The following is a 21,261-nucleotide window of genomic DNA, read 5'->3' as shown; positions in this document are numbered from 1 at the left end:
AGAAAAAGAAAAAGCTCTTTGGAAAACCAAAGATAGTAGGGGAGAAAAACAAGGAATTTATAGCCTCTGGAAGCTATAGCTACAATATTTAAAACAGTAAACACAGTCCAACTCCTAGGAATGTTAATATAAAACTCCACACCAAAGGCCTAGTTACCTCAGTTCCTATTACCTGATACATCATGTCTGGATTTCAACAAAGAATTACATAGCATACTAACAAGCCAGAAAAAAATCATAATTTGAAGAGACAAAGTGAGCACTGGAACCAGACTCAGGTGTGAAATGGATTTTGAAACTACCAGATGTTTAAAATAATTATGATTAATAACTTATAAACTTTCATGGAAAATGTAAACAATATGCAAGAACAGATGGATAATGTAAAGCAGAGAGATGGAAACTCTAAGAAAGAATAAAAAAGAAATGCTCAAATTAAAAAACACTGTGACAGAAATGAAGCAGGCCTTTGATAGACTCATCAGTAAACTGAACACAGTCAAGGAAAGTTTTGATAGACTCATCAGTAGGCTGAACACAGCCAAGGAAAGTATCAGTGAACTTGAAAATATATCAATTTGAAACTTTCCAAACTGAAATGCAAAGAGAAAAAAAGAATAATAATAAAAAAGAACAGAACACTCAAAAATTGTGGTACAATTTCAAAAGATACAATATTTGTGTAATTGGAATACAAAAGGAGAAGGAGAAAATGGAGCAGAAGAAATATTTTTTAAAATGATGTCTGAAAAATGTCTAAAGTTAATGAGAGACATCAAACCACAGATCCAGGAGCCTCAGAGAATACCAAGCAGTATTACAAACAAACAAACAAACCCCTCTATATTTAGGCACATTATATTCAAACTGAAGGAGACCAAACATAAAGAGACACTCTTACAAGAAGCTAGAAAAAATAATCCCACACTACCTATAGAAGAACAAGGATAAGAATTATGTGGACTTCTCTTCAGAAACCATGTTAACAAGAAGAGAATGAAGTGAAATATTTAAAGCACTGAAAGAAAGTAGCTGCCAACCCATATTTCTATATCTCATAATTTCAATCCTTCAAATGTGAAGGAGAAAGAAAGATTTTCTACAAAAAATCAAAAACAGACTTCATAACCAGTAGAGTGGCCCTGTAAGAAATATTAAAATAAGTTCCTTAGAAGAAGAGCATCAGAGAAGGAATAAAGATATAATAAAACATTTTATTTTTGTTACTTAAAATTGATCTAATAGATACCCGTTTGTTCAAAGTAATAACAGTAACAATGTATTGGGTGATGATAGCATACAAATAAGTGACATGAATGAGAGCAACAGTATAAGAAATGAAAAGACAGAAGAAGGAAGATTTTATTATAAGTTGCCTGCCCTATACATGAAGAGGCATAATATTTTTTGAACATGGATTATATATATATATTTGTAATTGTATATAATAATTGTAAATGTATGTTGCGAACTTAGGGCAAAGAATAAAAACATTTTTAAAGAAACTAAAAAAGGCAAAAATATAGGAGGCAAATAAAGAATGAGAGAAATGAATAGAAAACATGGTAGCTATCAATCAAACTATATCAATAATCATGCTAAATGTAACTGGTCTAAAAGTATCAATTAAAAGATTATGAGAGTGGATTAAAAAACTAGATCCAGCTATATGTTGTTTACAAGAAACCAACTTTAAATATAAAAACACAGTTAAGTTGTAAGTAAAAGGATAAAGATATACCATGCTAACAGAAATTAAAAGAAAGTTGGAGAAACTCTATTAATTTCATACAAAGCAGAATTCAGAGCAAGGAAAATTATCAGGGATAAAAAGGAACAATTTTCTTTGAAAATATAACAATCCCTAACATATGTGCACCAAACAACAGAGCATCAAAACATGTGAGGCAAAAAAAAAGACCTACAAGGAGAAATAGGAAAATCCACTGTTATAATTGGAGATTTCAACATTCCTCCTTCAGTAATTGCTACATTGAGCAGGCAAAAAAGTCAATACAAACACAGTTGCTCTCAACAGCACTATCAATCATCTTGATCAAATTGACGTTTAAAGAATACTTCATCTGGCTGGGTGTGGTGGCTCATACCTGTCATCCCAGCACTTTGGGAGGCTGACGCAGGTGGATCACCTGAGGTCAGGAATTCAAGACCAGCCTGGCCAACATGGTGAAACTCCATCTCTACTAAAAATACAAAAAATTAGTCAGGTGTGGTGGCACATGCCTGTAATCCCAGCTACTCAGGAGGCTGAGGCAGGAGAATTGCTTGAACCTAGGAGGTGGAGGTTGCAGTGAGACCAGATCATGCCATTGCTCTCCAGCCTGGGTAACAAGAGTGAAACTCCATCTCAAAAAAAAAAAAAAAAAAAAAAAAAGAATACTTTATCCAACAACAGCAGAATACACATTGTTCTCAAGTTGACATGAAACAGTCAATGAGATATACATACTACATTCCGGGCCATAAAGTGAACAAAAATTGTTTAACATTGTATATATCTTTTTGTTTAAGAACACATTTATTGATATAAAATTCACATCAGTGGTTTTTAATATAGTTATATAGCAGTGCAACTATTACCACTATGTAATTTTAGAACACCTCTGTCACCCCAACAGAACATTGTATCCATTAGCAGTCATTTCTCATTCTTCCCTGCAGTACCAAGAAACCACAAACCTACTTTCTGCCTTCATGAATTTGCCTATTCTGAACATTTTACATAAATGAAATCATATGACATGTGGGCTTTTGTGTCTGACTCTGTTCACTTAGCATGATTTTTTAAGGTTTGTCCATAATATAGCATGTATCAATACTTCATTGCTTTTTATTCCTAAATAATACTCTATTACAAGAATATACCACATTTTATTTATCTATTCATCACTTGGTGTACATTTGAGTTGTTTCCATTTTTTGGACATTATGAATAATGTTGCTATGAACATTTTCAATTCTCTTGGTTGTATATTTAGGAGTGAAAATTGCTGAATTATATGGTAACTCTGTTTTTAGTATTTTCAGGAACTGCCAGACTGTTTTCACAAGTGGCTATACTATTTTACATTCCCACCAGCAATGTATGAGGATTCCAGTTGCTCCATATCCTCACCAACATTTGTTGTTACTTGTCTTTTAACCATCTTAGTGAGAATGCGATGTATCTCACTGTGGCTTTTATTTGCAATTCTGTAATGATTTAGATACACTCATCATTTCAAATTGCCACTCTGACTTTATAGAATGCTCTGGGTGACAGAACCTAGAAGTGAGTTGCTAAAACTCCAATCACCTTTGTACAATTAGCCCTTATTATTTATTTATTTATTTTTTGAGATGGAGTCTCGCTCTGTTGCCCAGGCTAGAATGCAGTGGGGAAATCTTGGCTCACTGCAACCTCTGCCTCCTGGGTTCAAGTGATTCTCCTGCCTCAGCCTCCCAAGTAGCTGGGACCACAGGCACGTGCCACCATGCCTGGCTAAGTGTTTGTATTTTTAGTAGACACAGGGTTTCACCGTGTTAGCCAGGGTGGTCTCAATCTCCTGATCCCATGATCCGCCCGCCTCGGCCTCCCAAAGTGCATGAGCCACTGCACCCAGCTGTACAATTGGCTCTTTATAGAAACCTTTGTTTCAAGTAACAGGATGTTTTCCAATTACAAAGATCATTGTGTTCTAACTACAAAGAAAAATAAGGATATTTTCCCACCTACTCCTATAAGAATAGTTTTCTAACAGAACACCATGATCAGCTATGAGCAGCACCCAGTTCCCTTGGAATTTATGTGCAGATCTCCTTACCTGCTGGTGGCCAGGCCTTGATGTATCCTGTGCAGTGGACCACAGCATATTGGGCTTCTCCTTCTTTCACAGGGCCAAGACCATTCCTAAAAAAGAACATTTGTGAAATTGTTTTCATCATATGAGGGTGAGGCAAGGATGTTGATGACTCCTCTGGCATCTAAGCTACTGGGTTTCTTTGTCTGCCTTTGTGGTTTTGAATCTTGACTCCCCACCATCCTCTGTTCCTTCCTCCCACATGGTCTGAAAATCAAAACTAAATTCCACCGAACTCCCTGTTTTCTCTCATCTCTGCCACTGCCACCCTGATGTCTGGTTCTCTCAGTCCTCATCACACTAAGCCCCTTCTTTAATCTAGGCTGCTTAGCTTAGGGTGTTTAGACTATCTACCAGAACAGTCCCATAATACATATCAGAAGAGATACTGACCTGAACCTTTTCCTCATGGTGGTTATTCTGTTTAGAGGAAGGTGGTCCAAAGGAGCATTTCCACACCTGAGATGTGACAAATGTGTTAGAACGAGCAAAGACCCAGGCAAGTTTATTCAGTATATGGTGCTGCTGTCAAGTAGATGAGCCTTAATTCATGCTTACACATTTATTCAGGTGAGGCCTATAGCCAATTTTCTTCAACAGTGCAGAAGCAGACCTCCATGCCTTTGAATGTTTTTTTTCATGCCACTGAAAAAAGGAGAGTGTGACCCACTTTACAACACACACTGAAATTATTTCAGGGCCCAGTCCAGAAGCTGGAGACCTACAGAAAGACTCTAGAAGAAACCTGGCCATGCTCAGTCCCATAGATCATTTCAGTGGAACTCCATGGCTTTTAGGAAAGAAGGGAAGAGGGTGATGACAGCAATAATGTTCCTTCAGGCCTCAGCAGAGACATCAACTCAAAACAGATGTTGCCAGTCAATGAACAGTAGCATTTTCTCGGGCTTTAGCATCACAGCTGTGGAAACTCTCTCCTCCCATACACTGTTCTGGTTCTAGGGACAACCAGACAGTTGGAAGTCTGCTGATGGCCAAGGAGAGCGTGGGGATGAGAGATAAACAGGTAGAGAATCCGGTCTTTCTGTGGGCCCCTCTCTGTGAGGCAGGGGATGGTAGCATCACACTACACACTCTGGGACAACCTTTTCTGCCTCCCTTTTCAATGACCCTCTCAGCATCTCAGGTGCTGAAAACCCAAAGCCTGCACCATGGCCAGGCTCTGATTGCTGCTTGGTATATCTATTTTTTATGTGCATTTCCATTTCCCAACTACATCACAAGTGATATCCTGAATATCTTAATTTCAATACAGCAAAGATAAGAGTCTAATTATACTCTGAGACCTTAGACAGCTGCCAGCACTAGTGTGGCCTTCACAGGAGGCTCACCCCATGTCATTGCTGCCCAGCAATGTTTGGCCCTCTGCCCTTTTCTGGCTGACTGTGCCCAGTACTTTGCTGAAAGTGAGCTGTTTTATTTGGAGGAAAATGTTATGTTCTCAGTAGATGGCAGTGCTGCCCACCTCTCAGGTAAACACAGGCAGTATGGACCTGGCAGTTCAAAGAGCAACCAATATCACGCTCCCTGGAAGGACACGAGGGCAGGGAAGGGACTGCATGAATTTCATTGACAGGGCAGTGATAGTGGCTTTATAGGCTAATAGAAATGATATACTATGGCACTTTCAATCAATTTATTCATAAGGGAATTGCTTAGAAGGTACAATTAAGATTTGTATTGCTGGTGCTCTACTGAATGTCTACTAAGCTAGGATAGGCATTTATTCACCCAAGCACTGCAGGACAAACGTGCCATGACTGACTACACTAACTGATGGCATTTCATCCCTGGGTGGACAGCAATGGAAGTGGATCCCACCGCCCAGCTTGCCCCTGCTGCTGAAGGAGGGCATGCAGTCTGTAGGGACCCAGTCCTAAGTTAAACGGAGACAAGCGTGCATTCTGTCATTCCAGCACCATCCTGTGACCTGAGGCAGGTGGTGAAGAGGATTTCATCTGTGCCTTCAAGAAGAATTCCAGAGGCTCAGCCTCAAGAGGAGGAGACTCAGAGAAAAGAACATCGAAGTTCAAATCCCCGAAGGGCCATTTCTTGTAAAACAGAACAAAAGGTCTCTGCCAGCTCTGAGGGCCCAAGGAGCGAGTGAGAGAGGCAGGTCTCCCCTCAACACAGGCAACCTTGGTGATCTGAGGGAGACCAACCAGCCTGTACATAAACAGGTTTTGCTTAAAAAGTGTAGTTACTTTAAAAGATTAATTTGAATTAGGGAAAATAGACACTTATTTTAAAGCACCTATTGTTTGGAACTTCATAGTATGCAACAGACGTCCCAGTGGCAAGTCATAGATCCTGTGGCAAATCACAGCTCCTGCAGCACGCAATTAGATGAGGGTGACATAAGTAAGTGACTCCGTTGTGCTGCTATGTGCCACATCTCCTACGTGCCGTATCTCCTGCTGATTCTCTCTCTGATGTCCAGTGATGAATCCTCAGTCTTCACATTCAGGGCTCATCAGTAGCCTTTGACCATTGATAACTCCTTTCTTCTAGAAACTTCCTTCATCCTCTCTTGTTCCCTTTGCCCTCTCTTCTTCCCCTCCCACCTGCCTCGCTGCTCCTTCTCAGTCTCCTTTGCTGGTTCTTCCCCAGTCCCCTGAGGCAGGGAAAGCGCCAGGACTCAGTCCTCTGTCTTCTCCTCTGTCTACACTCACCTCCCACGTGATTTCACATGCATCTCAGTTTTGAGGCTTTAGATACCATTTTATTGATGTCAATCCCCAGGTCCATATCTTCAGCCCCAACCTCTTCCTTGGATTCCAGAGCTATATGTCCAACTGTCTGCTCATCTTCTCCATCTAGTTGTATGATGGGCATCTTTTTTTTTTTAACTTTTAAGTTCAGAGGTACAAGTGCGGGTTTGTTACATAGGTAAACTTGTGTCATGGACTTTGTTGTACAGATTATTTCATCATCCAGATATTAAGCCTAGTACCCGTTAGTTATTTTTCCTGATGTTCTTCCTCCTCCCACCCTCCACCCTCCGAAAGTCCCCAGTGTGTGTTGTTCCCTTCCATGTGTTCCTGAGTTCTCATCATTTAGCTCTCACTTGTAAGTGAGAACATGTAGTATTTTGTTTTTTTGTTCCTGTGTTAATTCACTAAGAATAAAGACTTCCAGCTGCATCCACATCCATGCAAACGACATGATCTTTTTCTTTTTTATGACTGTGTAGTATTCCATGGTGTATATTTACCACATTTGCTTTATCCAGTCTATCATTGATGGCCATTTAGATTGATTCCATGTCTTTGCTGTTGTGAATAGTGCTGCAATAAACATATGCATGCATGTGTCTTTATAAAAGAATGATTTATAGCTCTTTGGGTATATACCCAGTAATGGGATTGCTGGGTCAAATGGTATTTCTCTTTTTAGGTCTTTGAGGAATCACCACACTGTCTTCCACAATGGTAGAACTAACTTACACTCGCACCAATACTGAATAAGTGTTCCTTTTTCTCCACAACCTCACCAGCATCTGTTATTTTTTGACATTTGTTATTTTTATTTTTTATTTATTTTTGACATGGAGTCTCACTCTGTTGCCAGGCTGGAGTACAGTGGCGTGAACTTGGCTCACCATAACCTCTGCCTCCCGGGTTCAAGCAATTCTCCTGCCTCAGCCTCCCAAGTAGCTGGGACTACAGGCACATGTCACCACAACCAGCTAATCTTTCTATTTTTAGTAGAGACGGGGTTTCACAATGTTGGCCAGAATTGTCTCGATCTCTTGACCTCGTGATCTGCCCACCTTGGCCTCTCAAAATGCTGGGATTACCAGCATGAGCCACCACACCCAGCCCTTTTTGACTTTTTAATAACAGCTATTCTGACTGGTGTGAGATGGTGTCTCACTGTGGTTTTGATTTGCATTTCTGTAATAATCAGTGATATTGAGCTTTCTTTTTTCATATGATTGTTGGCCACCACAAATGTCTTCTTCTGAAAAGCATCTGCTCATGTCCTTTGCCCACTTTTTTATGGGGTTGCGTGTTTTTTTCTTGTAAATTTGTTCTTACAGATAGGCATCTTATGCTGGAATTGCCCTTGACCCCAAACTACCTCCCCCAACAACCTTTTCCATCTTAGAAAATGACAACTCAATTTTTTCAATTGAGTGGGCAAAAACTTTAGCTGTACCTTTGATTTCTCTCTTTTTCTCACACCCTACCTGAAGGCTGGCTCTATCTGTGAAATACACTCAAAATCTGAGCACTTTCTACCACAATCACATTTCTCACCTGAATCATTACAATAACCTCCTTACTTCTACCCTTCTTCTTCATCCACAGGTTTATTCTCCACAGAAAACAAGAACAGTTTTAAAAAATTTATTCAGAATATGTAACTCTCACGATCAACTTCACTGACCTCTCATCTCATGCAGAGTAAAAGCTGAAGCGATGTAAAGTCAACATGACCTAACATCCACTACCTCCACATCTCTGCCCATTCCTCCGGCACCATACCCCATTCACTCTGCTTCTGAGACAAGAACGTTCCCACTGTTCCTTGAACATTCCAGGAACATCCCTGCCTCTGGGCCTTTGCCCTTGCTATTCCCTCTACTTGCTCTTCTCTTTGCCCAGACATTCCCTTGTTTCATTCACTCACTTTCTTTAGGTCTCTGCTCAAAAGTCACCTTATCAGTGATGTCTTCCCCTCCCACTCTATATAACACAGAAATTAACAACATCTATTTCCTACTCCCACTTAAGTTTGCTTTACATTTCTTCCATAGCACTCACCACCATCTGACGTTCCATATATTTACTTGGTACTTTTGTCTACTGTGTATCACCCCACGAAAATGAATTCTATGCAGGCAGGGATTTTGTTTGCTTTATTATTATTATTATTATTATTATTATAGTCTCTCTTTTTTTTTTTTTTTTTGAGACAGAGATTCACTCTGTTACCCAGGCTGGAATGCAGTGGTGCGATCTCAGCTCACCGCAGCCTCTGCCTCCTGGGTTCAAGCGATCCTCTCACCTCAGCCTCCTGAGTAGCTGGGATTACAGGTGTGTGCCACCACATCCAGCTAATTTTTGTATTTTTAATAGAGACGGGGTTTCACCATTTTGGCCAGGCTGGTCTCAAACTCCTGACCTCAGGCGATACGCCTACCTCAGCATCCCAAAGTGCTGGGATTACAGGCACGAGCCACCACACCCGGCCTTGTTTGCTTTACTTAACACTGACTCCCGGCACCTTGAAGAGCACATGACACAGGTGGGCCCTTGACATAAATTTGTTGAATAACTGAATAAATGAATGATAAGTGGCATCACCTCGTGTCACTGTCTCATGAACTCCACAGCCCAAACAATCTCAGTTCCCTGTCCTGCACCTCCCACCTTGCAGTTCGTGCCAACCATCCCTCAGGGGGCACAGGGTTGAAGGTACAAAGGTGCTGAACTGGATTTGAGGATTCAAGATCCCAGCTCTCTCTTCTTCAAGGACATGGCAAAATTCCCCTGGTTTCTCCAAAGTTCATTCATTCCTGCATTTCTTCAATTATGATTTATAAATCAAATATATGTAGAACACTCTGCTAGATGTAAAGAAGGCTCAGAGAAGTCTAAATCAAAGCCTCCATCCTCAGGGCACTATAATTTACTCATGGAATCCAGACATTTACACTTAACACATCAATCAACAATATCATAGAGACCAATTAAACGTGTGAATTGTGACAGGAAATATATGAATAAGTATGAAATCAGGCCATCTTAATATAAAACATGTTGAGAACTACGGAATCTTGGAGAGGTTGGATTGGAGAAGGGTCTTAAAGATGGGCAGGAAGTAGAGTGATACAGTGGACAAGGGGGTGTGAATCTAGGAATGAGAAGAAAATGGTAGGAAATTAGACAAAGCGGGATGGTAGGAGGACAGAGAGAATCCTTCCTAGACCAAGGATCTTGTATATCCACATGCTGAGGTCAAGAAGATGAAGTCCCTGGAGTAAACCCCAAGTCGGCATGTGTGACCTCAGCAGAGCTGGTCAAGGCTCTTAACAGTGACAGAGAAAGGAGCAACCACCGTGATAGCCTGCTGCTCCCCTAAACAGACCTCATCCTGCAGATGAAAGACCGCCGCGAGCCCATGCACATCCTCATGGATGACTGCTGCCCTTCTTTCTTGACCGTCCCCGTCTTCAGGTCCAAGATCCGGCCTAAGAGAGATAGAGAAGGACATGTACATAAGCCTTCGATTGGGAGACGGAGGAGGTAGTTTGGAGGGCGCTTTCCCCAAATGCTCTGCCAAATGAGGACAAGTGTGGCTGTGCAAATTGTTTGTGTCTTGGAATTCCCAACATTCTTTGGCAAGAAACTCACATAGTGATGAAATCCATACAATTCAAAATGCTTTACTTTCTTCAGAGCCATCTACACTTGCTGCCTCTGATTTATTGGATTCCATCGCCTGCAGTCACTCCAATTTGGCTCTCTCCCTCACCACTCCACGGAAAAGGCATTTGCCAAGGTCACCAACTTCCTTACTGCTAAATCCAAAACACGTTTTTCCTTTGTTTGACCCAACTGCTTTGCTGGGCTTTATGCGACTGCGCACTGCTCCCTTCTCAAGTATCTGCCCTCCCCTGGCTTCAGACACAGCACTCCCGATTCCTCTCTCCTCTCTGCTCCTTTCTCCTGGGAGGCTCCAGCCTCGGCCTTCTTCTCTTCTCACTGTACATGCCCCCTACGCAATTTTATCTACACCTGGGTTTTGACAGTCACCTTTGGATGCGAATGACCCTACATCTACACCTCTAGCATCAACCCCTTCGTTTCCTTAGCCCCACGGCCATACCATCAGCAGCTGACTATGAACCTCAAAAGCAGCTTCACCCACTCCTCCCCAAACCCTCCCTAAACATCAGCAAGGGCACTGCCATGAACATGGAAATCTAAGTCAGAAACCCAGACATTATCCCCAAGTCCCTCCTCTCCCTCACCGCCTGCACACACATCTCTGTCCCTCCCACTATTCTGCATCCATCCCCCACCTTGCTCTTACCTCAGCGTATTTCTTCTCCCACCCCCCATGGGGTTCTGGGCCATCAACTGACCTCCTCCCACATGGCTATTTCTATCCTCTCCCCGCCCTACTGTCTACTTCCTCCAGTATTTAAACACCACCAAATATCTTCCACCTTAGGAAAAAACAAACAAGCAAAAGACCTTCTCTGGCCCTGAAGCTCTCATCCTCTCTCTCTGCATCTGCAGTTGGAGGGTTCTGTCCACACTCACTGCCCCCTCTTGATGCCCAGCCCACTGGACCCACTGTATTGGGCCTCCACCCACTACAGCTCCATGGCAGCTACTCCAGACCAGGCCACAAGGACTCTCTACGTGGCCCAATTTCATACACAATCTTCAGCCCCTCTCCACCTTGTCCTTATCCTTGGCCAGTCCTTTGGAACATTCTTGCCCTAGGACACTACCTTCTCCAGCCTGTCCTGGGGGCAGCCCCTTTTCCTCAGTCCAACTCCTCCCCACTCCATGCTGGCATTCCCAAGTCTGGCCCTTAGCCTTCTCTCTCTCACTCTCTCCCAGGCACCCTTGGAGACGTTCAGCTCCACCACCTCTTACATACTGAGGACATCAAGATGCCCATCTCCAGCTGATAAAGCCTCCCGCCTTTGACTGAAACTCCAGTCAGCCCCCTGTAAGTCTTCTGCCTGTCTAGGCCTGACCTTGAGCTTCCCTCTCTGTCCTTGCAGAACCCAATTTGAGCAAGAATTCTAACTTAAGTTTGGTGAGAATCCCCCACCCTTGGTATCTGACACCTTTGATATCTACCACCCTGCACTGTCCTCAGCAAGGATTCTGTTGATTGAGTCTAACAGGAATCCCCCGATCCCTGATGTTTCCTCTTAGTGATTCTCCACCCACTGCCCCCTGCCGCTACCTTGCTTCTTGCTTATAAACCCTCATTTATCCTTGTTGGAATTGGGTCCACTCTCTCCTAGCCTGCAAGACCACAGTGCAGTGATGCCTGCACCTCTTGCCATGGCACCCCTTCAATGGAGTCTTCTTTATAGTTTTCAACAAATTTGGGAATCATTTTTTCTTTAACACAGACCTCTCTTGGAAGCTCCTACATGTACAACTGTCTCTTGGGTATCTCAGTGACATCTTACATTCCTCAGGTCCAAAAGCAAATTCTTCTTCCTGTCCAAAGCTGCCCTTTCTCCACAGTCCCCCATCTTTGTCATTGGCACCACCACTACCCAGTTGCTCAAACTAGAAATCTAGTAGGTAAGAGCATAGACTCTGGAGCTGAACTACCTAGCTTTAAGTCCTGCCTCCTTAGCTCACTGTGTGACCCTGGGCAAGCTACCTAACACCTCTGTGCTTCAGCTTCTTCATTGGTAAAAATGAAGATAATAATAGTACTTCCTTTAGATAGTTTTTGTGAGCATTAAATGAATTAATATTACAAAGCAACTACAACTATGCTTGGCTCTATAAATGCTTATTAAATAATGAATATGAAAAACTCCAACATTTGATCAGTCACTAATATTCTGTCAATTCTACTTCCTGTGTATCTTTGGCCTGTGTACTTCCTGCCTCTGCACTGCTATCACCTTAGATCTGTCCCCCTCACTGCATTTCTGGATGGATGGCTGCAAAAGGGCAGTCATCCCTTCCTCTGGTCTTGTCCCCTTCATTCCAGCCTCTGCATTGCTACCAGAATTCTTTATTTAAAACACAAAAACAATCATGGCTCTATCATATATGTGACCCCAGTCACTCAGCCTCGCTGGTCCATGGTTTTCTCTATTGCAAAATTAAAGAGCAAGATCTTGCTTTCAAGATTATTGTGACACAACATACACAAAAGTGATTCGCACACAGGAGGCAAGCAACAAATGTGTTTCCTGGCAGGCTTAGACCAAATGACCACGTCACACTCCTCCTTGAGAGCCTTTCATGTTCTCCACTCTTAGTTGCCAGGAAAATCCAAGTCCCGCAGCCCAGTATTAAAGGCCTCCGAGGTCCGGCCCCTGCCCTCCTCTCATACTCCCTCCTCACCCTACGCCATCCCACTGCTCCACACAGGCCTCCACTGCTGCCCAGAAGGACTCACAACTCCCCAGTGTGCCACTCTCTCCTCTCTCACCCCTGGCCCTTCCCAGCCACTTCCCCTCCCTGAGCAACCCCCTTCCCTTTGCCTGATTTCCATTTTTTTTTTTTTTTTCTTTGAGACACAGTCTTGTTCTGTAGCCCAGGCTGGAGTGCAGTGGTGGAATCTCGGCTCACTGCAGCCTTGACCTCTGAGGCTGAAGCAATCCTCCCACCTCAGCCCCCCAAGTAGCTGGGACTACAGACGTGTGCCCCCATGTCTAGCTTATTTTTTTATTTTTTTGTGGAGATGAGGACTCGCTATGTTGCCCAGTCAGGTCTTGAACTCTGGGCTGAATCATTCTTCTTGCCTCGGCCTTCCAAAGTGCTGGGACTACAGGCGTGAGCCACTGTGCTTAGCTGACTTCTACTTTTTATCACAACTTATCCAAGGTGTCTTCTCAGTCATCGTTTCACAAATATTCATTTAGCCTCGACAATATGTGAGTGACGCTAATGTAAGCACAAAGAATTAAACAGGCAAAGGCCATTATATCCTAGAGGATAAGAGAGCAGACAACAACAACAAAGAGAACAGACTAAAGTAGATGAGAATAGACTCAAACAGAACAGATTGTTACACTGAGATAACAGCGAAGAACAATAAAGCCAGGAAGAGTTAGAAAGGGATGGGAGAGCTGCGGCTTTGCAGCAGACAGCGTTTCAAAAGGTTTCTATCATTTGAAATCAAAAGGGCCTTGAAGAAGACACCCTCCCCAAGCCTGGGTCCCACTGCTGCAAACGGAGAAAGGTGTGGGGGAGTGAAAATGCATGCAAGAGAGGGTGGTCACCTTCCTCGCTGCACTCTGCAGCATGCTGTGCTCTCCTTGGGCCAACTCTGCCATGCTGTGTTAGAACTATCCTGCACGCATGGTCTAGGACTGTGCCTGGTCAGCTTGCTCCCCTCAACACTTGCAGCCTTTCCTTTCCACATGGACCAAGGCTCTGCAGACCCTTTCCACATGGACCAAGGCTCTGCAGACTGCATGATGCTCTACAAAAACCCAGCAATCACCATCATGCTGACTACTGGTACGTACATCTTTAAGCAGGATGTGTAGACCAGAATTCTACTCAGTGGAACGGTCTGACTCAGTGTGCTAAGAGCTCTGGCGCGGCCGGTGCGGGGGAGGCCCTGGGCGTCTGCTGATTCTGCGCTGTCTGCTGCCCCAGGTTTGACACCTGTCTATCTCCTTCACAGACGGCGTCTTTTTACGGCCATGTTAGTGTAAATTGTCACTTGCTTTATCATCTACCAAATGGCAAATGGTTTCAGCTGTGAAGCAGGCCAGCATGGGGGTCTGGCAGATTCCAAAGTGTGCTCTGAAAATAAATCGCAGCTGCGTAGCACATGAGCAGTGGAACATGAGGAAATGAAAAAACACATTTCCATGACCTGCTGTCACGACCTTGAGAGACAATGGCTTCAATGTTTATTTCTCCGTGTGCTTCTCCGGTTTCCTTGGACACAATGAAGCTGCTCTTCAGGCTCCTCTGGAATGAAAGCACACCTGACTTCATAGAGTAGGTGTGTTCCTGAGAGGTTGTGTGTAAACTGGATTTTTCACAAGGGTAATAGCAGTTGAGATGTACAGAAGCAGGCGGCCACCGCCCCAGCACTGGGCCGTGAATCCCGGTGTCATGGGATGGCAGTCAGCCTCCATCCCACAGGAGACGTGGGTGCTGCGTTTGCTTACTATGGGCTCCCAGTAGACAGGCAAACAGATGTCACTGCCAATTACACTGCTCCTAATCTAATCTTCATTCCTGACCCACAGAAGCCTGGCTTCTGCTTAGAGCCATAGGCCTGGATTCCTCGGGCTGACTCCCAGCAGATCCCTAGAGGCACAATCCATCCAGCCAAGGCTGGCTCCTTCTAGAATCCCTGCTCCCCAGCCTCATCCACTGGTCTGAAGGACTCTCGTTCTTTTGTAATCCTGTCTCTGGGCTGGTCCCATGATGTATTCCATTCTGTTTTCCTTAGCCAGTGCCTAAACAACCAGCCACCCTGGTCACCTCTCCTATGTGTACTCTTCACCCTTGATCCAAATCCCCTGCTCCTTTCCCTCCTAATCCCCCGCCGGGTGCCCTCCAGAACACCCACTTGGAAGTAAGACAACTCCTGTGTACTCAGCTCCTTACAGACACTCCCTGAAATCAACTCAATCCCCTGCCTCAGTAGAGACAAGCCTGCCGTCGGGAGGGTGCCCTCTGGAGAGAAGACTCATGCGCTGTCCCACATGGCATGGGGTCAAAGGCAGTCTTGCTGTCTTCCTCAGTCCCCGAAGCCCTTCCAAACCTGACTCCTGCGTGACATGCTCCTTCCAGACTCATGACAACCACCTCATCCACCTACTACCCCTCCTTTGTTTCTGTTGTCTTCCCACCTCTGGGTCACTCCTCCTCCTTCATTTTAGACTTTCTGCACAGCACCCACAGCCTTTCTCTTTACCCCAAGACCTGCTGTCACCCTACATGGTTTCAGCATCCATGTGGAAGGCCCACCTAATATTCCCCTCTCAGGACGTGTCCTCCTCAATTCTGAGCATGCTTTCTTCCTGTCCAGGGCAGCCAGCCATGCCCACTGCCACATGGGGGAACTTGTGGGCACCTATAACTGCTCCATCTGAAATGGTACAATCAAACAGCCCCCAGGACCACAATTAATTTTCTCACTCTGGTTCTCTCACTTTCCCCATTCTTTGAATTCAGGGAGAATCTAGTGTCGGAATTCTTGACATCCTATCAGCATTCTCCTTTTGGTACAGAGCGATGAGCTTCTCTGTGGCTCGGGGACCCAGTTGTTAGAGCACTTGGGCTCAAGTTGCACAATGGCTAGCTTTGTAAGAGGCCCCAGAAATCTTCCAACATAACCAGAAGCTGTGGAAGTAGATATTGTTCTGCGTTTGATATACAAAGGAGAACTATTAGTGAGCTGATAAATTAGTAATTACACTATTTCAAATGAAAAAGGCAGCAAGGATGTAAGACATGGCTCCTCTGTATGCTGGTTGCGAGAGTTTGTGCAGGTCACTTCATTTCTCGGAGCCTCAGTTACTTTGACTGGAAAATGGAATCAGGCATTCCTACTTTGAAGGGTTATGTACAGATTTGAAGACCTACACACTAGAGCTCAAGGAACTCCCTTAGAGAATCAGAGTACAAGTGATTGGCAGGCTCCCAGCACAGAGAGCCGCAGGAAGGGAGGGTCTCCTGAGACCAGGAGCTAGCACCTGCCTTCTGGCTGCTGGAGGAAGAGAAGGCATTCAGACCACTCCGGAATAATGCACAGAGCATGGCCTCAGGCTACAAGATTGAATAACTTACTATTCTTGTTTTTCTCCTTAATTTTTATTCTAAAACTAACATGGTCGTTTTAGAAAAATCACACACACGAACACTCTCACTAAATAAAAATCCCAGATAATCTTCTCCAGAGAAAAATACTATTCACATTTAGGTGCGTTTCTGGTCAATCTTTTTCTATGCTTGCCTGCTCTTTATTTTAATTAGCTGAGGCCTCATGGTATATATTTTTCTACTTCATGTCACTTAGCATAAACTCAAGAATTTCATCACAAACCTCATTTTAAAGGCTCTTTTAATATTATTTTGAGTAGTGAATTTACTATTAGACATTTAGGTTTTTCCAGGTTTTTTCCACCTGGAAAAACCTGGTGAACATGTGCATACAAACAAAAATCCAAACTATCTTAGGATGGATTTCCAAATATGGCATTCCTGCATCAAATAAGGAGAATATTTTTAAGACTGTTAATATCAAACTCCAGTCTACCTCTAAAGCTCATAGGGAACTATGTTGTCAATACCTTTACTGAGTCTCAGTTTTTCTACTCCATGAAAAGAGAAATAAGAATTATGACCCACCTCACCTCAAAGTTTTTTTACTGTAATTTTTCTAAGACAGTTGAAAAACATAAAATGCTTTATAACATGAGTCAGCAAAGTACTTCCTGCAGCCCAAATCTGGTCCACCACTTGTTTTGGTAAATAAAGTTTTATTGGAAAACAGCCATGCCTGCTCATTTATTTATTGTCTATGGCTACTTTCACATACCATGGCAGACCGGGGGGTTGTAACAAACACAACATGGCCCACAAATCCTAAATATTTACTATGTGTCCCTTCACAAAAAAGCATTCTCTGACTCCTGCTTCAGAAGACCATAAAGATTCCAGAACAGAGCATCTTTTTTGACGGGCAGAGGGCCCTTCTGTAATTGTTTGCAGTAAGCTGATTTGTAAGTATTATTTTGGTCAGTAGTAACTTTTTAAAAAAGAAGAATCTGAAGTTTGTCTTGGATAAGATCACAAAAGAAGGCTTTGTGCACATAAAAATTCTCCCCAGGCTACAAGAGAAATACAAATATAAATTAGAATTATTTCATCAAAAGAATCCTTAAGAAAACTGGAAACATCTTATCTTGGTTCAAAAAGGAGGAATAGTGAGATAGTAAAGGAGGAAAACAAGAGAAAATAATTAGGAACAAAAGCAAAGCAAAACGATGGCCCCATGAAAGACAATATTTGATGTGGTTCCAAAAATGTGTCCCCCTGAAATGGGGGCCCAGAACTGGACGATCCTTTGGTTACTGTTCCAGTGACAGTGTGTTCTCATTCTCAAAAGGTTGACCCCAGCTATTACAGCAGCTGTGCACACAGGAAAAAACACCAGGCCACAGGATAGGGATCCAACCAGTGTGCCTGAGGCCTGCTCCTGAACAAACTCTGGAGCCCAGACTGTGTCAGTGAGCCTGGAAGAGAATGGGCCTTCTACTACTAAAGGTGGGTGCATTTTCCTTAGACTTCATTCTCTCTGGCAGGTGTTTATAAGTGGTTGAGGGCACAAATACATCAATTCACTGGCTGCAGCCAAACCATTTTCTTCCCAAACTAGAAGAGAGAGCTCTGAATGGGCAGTAGTGTTGCATAGGACATCTCTTACTCTATTTACTCATTACCTCCTCTACCACAATGCTTTCTTGAGAAATAGCTCTCATACTAATCCTTCATTATGAAAGTCAAAAAAAGAGCTGTCATCTTACAAGATCCCATCTCCCTCGCCAGGGTGATTGGTTGAGGAGTAAGTACCTGACACACCCTGGGCCAATCATAGTAACTCACCCACCCTCTGTCTATAGTGATTGGTCCCAAGACTAGGATAGAATCCAACCAGGCCAATCAGAGTCCTCTATAGGCAAAATGTGATTTTTGCCACCTTTCCCCCTCTTTTCTCTTTCAGTATCTGAGCATGGCTCTTTCAATGGCATTGATTCAGCTTCAAGGACAATTGGGTCTAGGAGAACAAAATTGACTCCAAGAAAGTCGTAAAAACATAAAACAGTGAAAAGTTTATCCCAGTGTTCAGGTCTTTAACACTTGGTTCTGTTCCCTGCAACCAAATAGTTCAGGCTAATACAATGTCCTGCGGCCTTTGACAGAAGAGGAAGGACAAGGGAATTAACTCTTTACTCACTGAGCACTCTACTAAGGGCTAGGTATTCTGAAACGTTTCACATGTGTTACATGACACAACCCTAGGAAGTGGGTCACGGTGGTTGCACACCAAGGCGCAGCGGGGAGAAGGGCCTTAGGGGCAGTTCATTTCAGAGGGGAGAAATATTTGATCATTGATATGTCAAGAATTTCTGGGGCATGATGATAATAAAAAGCAGATTAACTTTTAGGAGGTTCTGTTATTGTTTTTAAATACTCTGTGGACAATGCAGCTCCTACTGCCTGCACAGTGGGCAATGCCCCCTCCTCGGTAGCCCCTGCTAGGCTGTATTTGTCCCACAAAGAAACTGAAGCCCAGAGACATTAAGTAACCAGCCACAGCTGGCTCACAGCTGAGAAGTGCGGAGTCAGGATTTGAAGAGGGCAGCGTGACTTCATGCAGAGCCTTACTACTTTTCACAGTACAACTGCTCTGGGAAGTCTGGAGACCACTCCCCAAAGCAGAAAATAAGACGGCACCCACCAAACAGAAGCAGATGGGCAGGGAGGGGGCAGGAGGTCAGCCATCTGCAGGGACTGTGGCCAGCTTGTGGCTGTTTCAGGATCAGAAACCCAGACTGGGAACATAAGCCTTTTTATTTTTATTTTTTTGTAGTTCTTTTCTGTGTATTTCTTCATTCCTCTTCAATTTTTTCCTTTTGGTTTAGTAGAGAACTTCGGATCATTCCAGCCTGTCTCAGCCATTCCTGGGAGACTCAGGGGAATGGGTTTGCATCCATATTTGGTGGGGTTATAGGAGGTACAGGTCCCCTAATGGCAGGCCTAGTTGCAGTGACCACACTTTTCAGCTTTGCCTGGGACAGCCTGGCTTGTTCCTGTTGTTCCAGCATGGTCATTAGCACAGCCTCTTTTCACTCTCCCAGTGTGTGGATTTGGACCATCACCTTTATGCAACATGGTCACTGTTTTTAAAGTGGTAGCAAAAAGGGAATCATGAGTGAGAGATGAATCTCACACCCACGAGGTTGAGAAACAGTTACATTTAAGGCCATGTAGCCCTCCTGCCTGTCACTCAAGCTCTTCTCTCCTCCTAGATAGGTCTACATTGTGTCTTTATGGGTAGGTGGCAATGCTCCAACAGCCCCTCAGAAAAGAATGGTGTGCCATCAGTGCTTCCAGGCAGGAAGGAGGGAGTGCAACTGGAGATGGCTGGTCACTTGGGGAAGAACTCGTTCCAGTTTAGTAACAGGGAGTTAACCCTCAGGTAGAGTCAGAAAGCTCCATTCTTCCAAAGAAATGCTTTCTGAGGGCCCCCGACGGTGCAGCTGGCTGTACCTAATCCTGTTCTGGTCTGAACTTCACCAGGGCCACCACAGCACTAGGAACACAGTATGAGCCACATGAAGATGTTCAGCTTGTTGCAAACACTTGGAGACTAACATCAAGGTGGAATCACAACATGAAGTGTATTAGAAAGTCCTTCCCTTTCCCCTTCTCTCACATTAAATTCTTGCTCTAGAGGGAAGGCCTTTCTTCCTCACTTGCTGAGTAAAGTGTTTTCCTCAGGAAGAATATACTTATAATTATCTCCTCTGCAACACCGCTCTGCCATTTCAAATCTATATCCAGCCATTTAATGGTCATGACAGGCCATGAGCTTCTCAGCTCTCCTGCAGCACAGGGAATGCTACTGCCCTCAAAGGTATGGTATCTGTATTAGTTTCTATGGCTATGTAGCAACTCAGCAGCTTAAAACAGCACCCATTTATTACCTCACAATTGACCAGGTTCTCTGTTGAAGGCCTCATAAGGACAAGATCAAGGTGTTGTCTGGGCTGGGCTATTACTTAGAGGCCCTGCAGAAGAATCCACTTCTGAGATCATTCCAGTTGTTGGCAGATCCTTGCAGCTGTCAGGTCAGGTGCTCATGCCCTTGCTGGCTATTGGCCAGGTGCCACGTTAGGAGGCTGTTCATAGATCTTGGCTCATGGCCCCTCCAACTTCAAAGCCAGCAAAGGTCTACGGCCTATCAAATCCTTTTTGTGCTTTAAATCTTTCTGACTTTCCAATCTGTTATGAGTCAGAGAAAATTTTCTCCTTTTAAATGGCTTACTTGTTTGGGTCATGCCTACCTGGATAATCTCTGTATTTGATGATCAACTGACTTGGGACTTTAACTACATAGGCAAAATCCCTTTGCAGCCATACTTAGATTAGTGTTTGATTGAATAACCAGGGGATGGAAATCTTAGGGATCCTTTTAGTATATTGCCCACCATGGTCCCCAACATTACTGACACTTAGGCATATAGCTTGCCTCCCTTCCTGGATTACAAACTTTGTGAAAGCAGCTGTCCAGGGGTTGAATATCTCTGTGTCCCCTAGTCCAGGGTGCCTCGCATACATACACTGGTGTCCAACGGCTCTGTCCTGAATCACAACCACCCACTGGGGAGGCTAAGCTGTCACGACTGCACAGCGGCCCAGTTACAACTCCTTACAGGCTCCCATGGATGCCCATGTGTCTCTCTTTTCTTGTTTTCCAAAGAATCCTTGAGGATTTAGAACTAAGGCTTTTCTCTACAAGTAATTCCACCCCTCGAACCTAACAAAGCATTTTCCTTTGGCAGTAGGAATCCTGAGCAACTTCCAGAAACCGAGCTCCCGACATCTTCTCAACAACTAGGAGGCTATAAACACACGTCCTCCCGTAGTAACCTGGGCCACTTTTCAACTAGTACATCTCC

The 21,261-nt window shown here is 43.8% G+C and overlaps 1 protein-coding gene across 3 annotated transcripts in view; it reads right to left on the bottom strand.

Annotated features, from left to right (window-relative positions):
- ARNT2 (aryl hydrocarbon receptor nuclear translocator 2) overlaps positions 1-21,261 on the bottom strand; it is a 161,019-nt gene that overhangs the window by 80,760 nt on the left and 58,998 nt on the right. For all 3 annotated transcript variants that reach the window (XM_023193405.1, XM_023193407.1, XM_023193406.1), the window contains 3 exons: positions 9,975-10,077; positions 4,254-4,319; positions 3,825-3,910 (listed from right to left, as the gene is read on the bottom strand). In XM_023193405.1, coding sequence (XP_023049173.1) covers positions 3,825-3,910; positions 4,254-4,319; positions 9,975-10,077 — 255 coding nt within the window. The remainder of the gene's footprint in view (positions 1-3,824; positions 3,911-4,253; positions 4,320-9,974; positions 10,078-21,261) is intronic.

Source organism: Piliocolobus tephrosceles, chromosome 6 (assembly GCF_002776525.5).
Source record: "Piliocolobus tephrosceles isolate RC106 chromosome 6, ASM277652v3, whole genome shotgun sequence".
In the NCBI taxonomy this organism is placed as follows: domain Eukaryota; kingdom Metazoa; phylum Chordata; class Mammalia; order Primates; family Cercopithecidae; genus Piliocolobus; species Piliocolobus tephrosceles.
The sequence above is the reverse complement of the archived record's forward strand: the minus strand, read 5'-3'. Positions and strand labels throughout refer to the sequence as shown.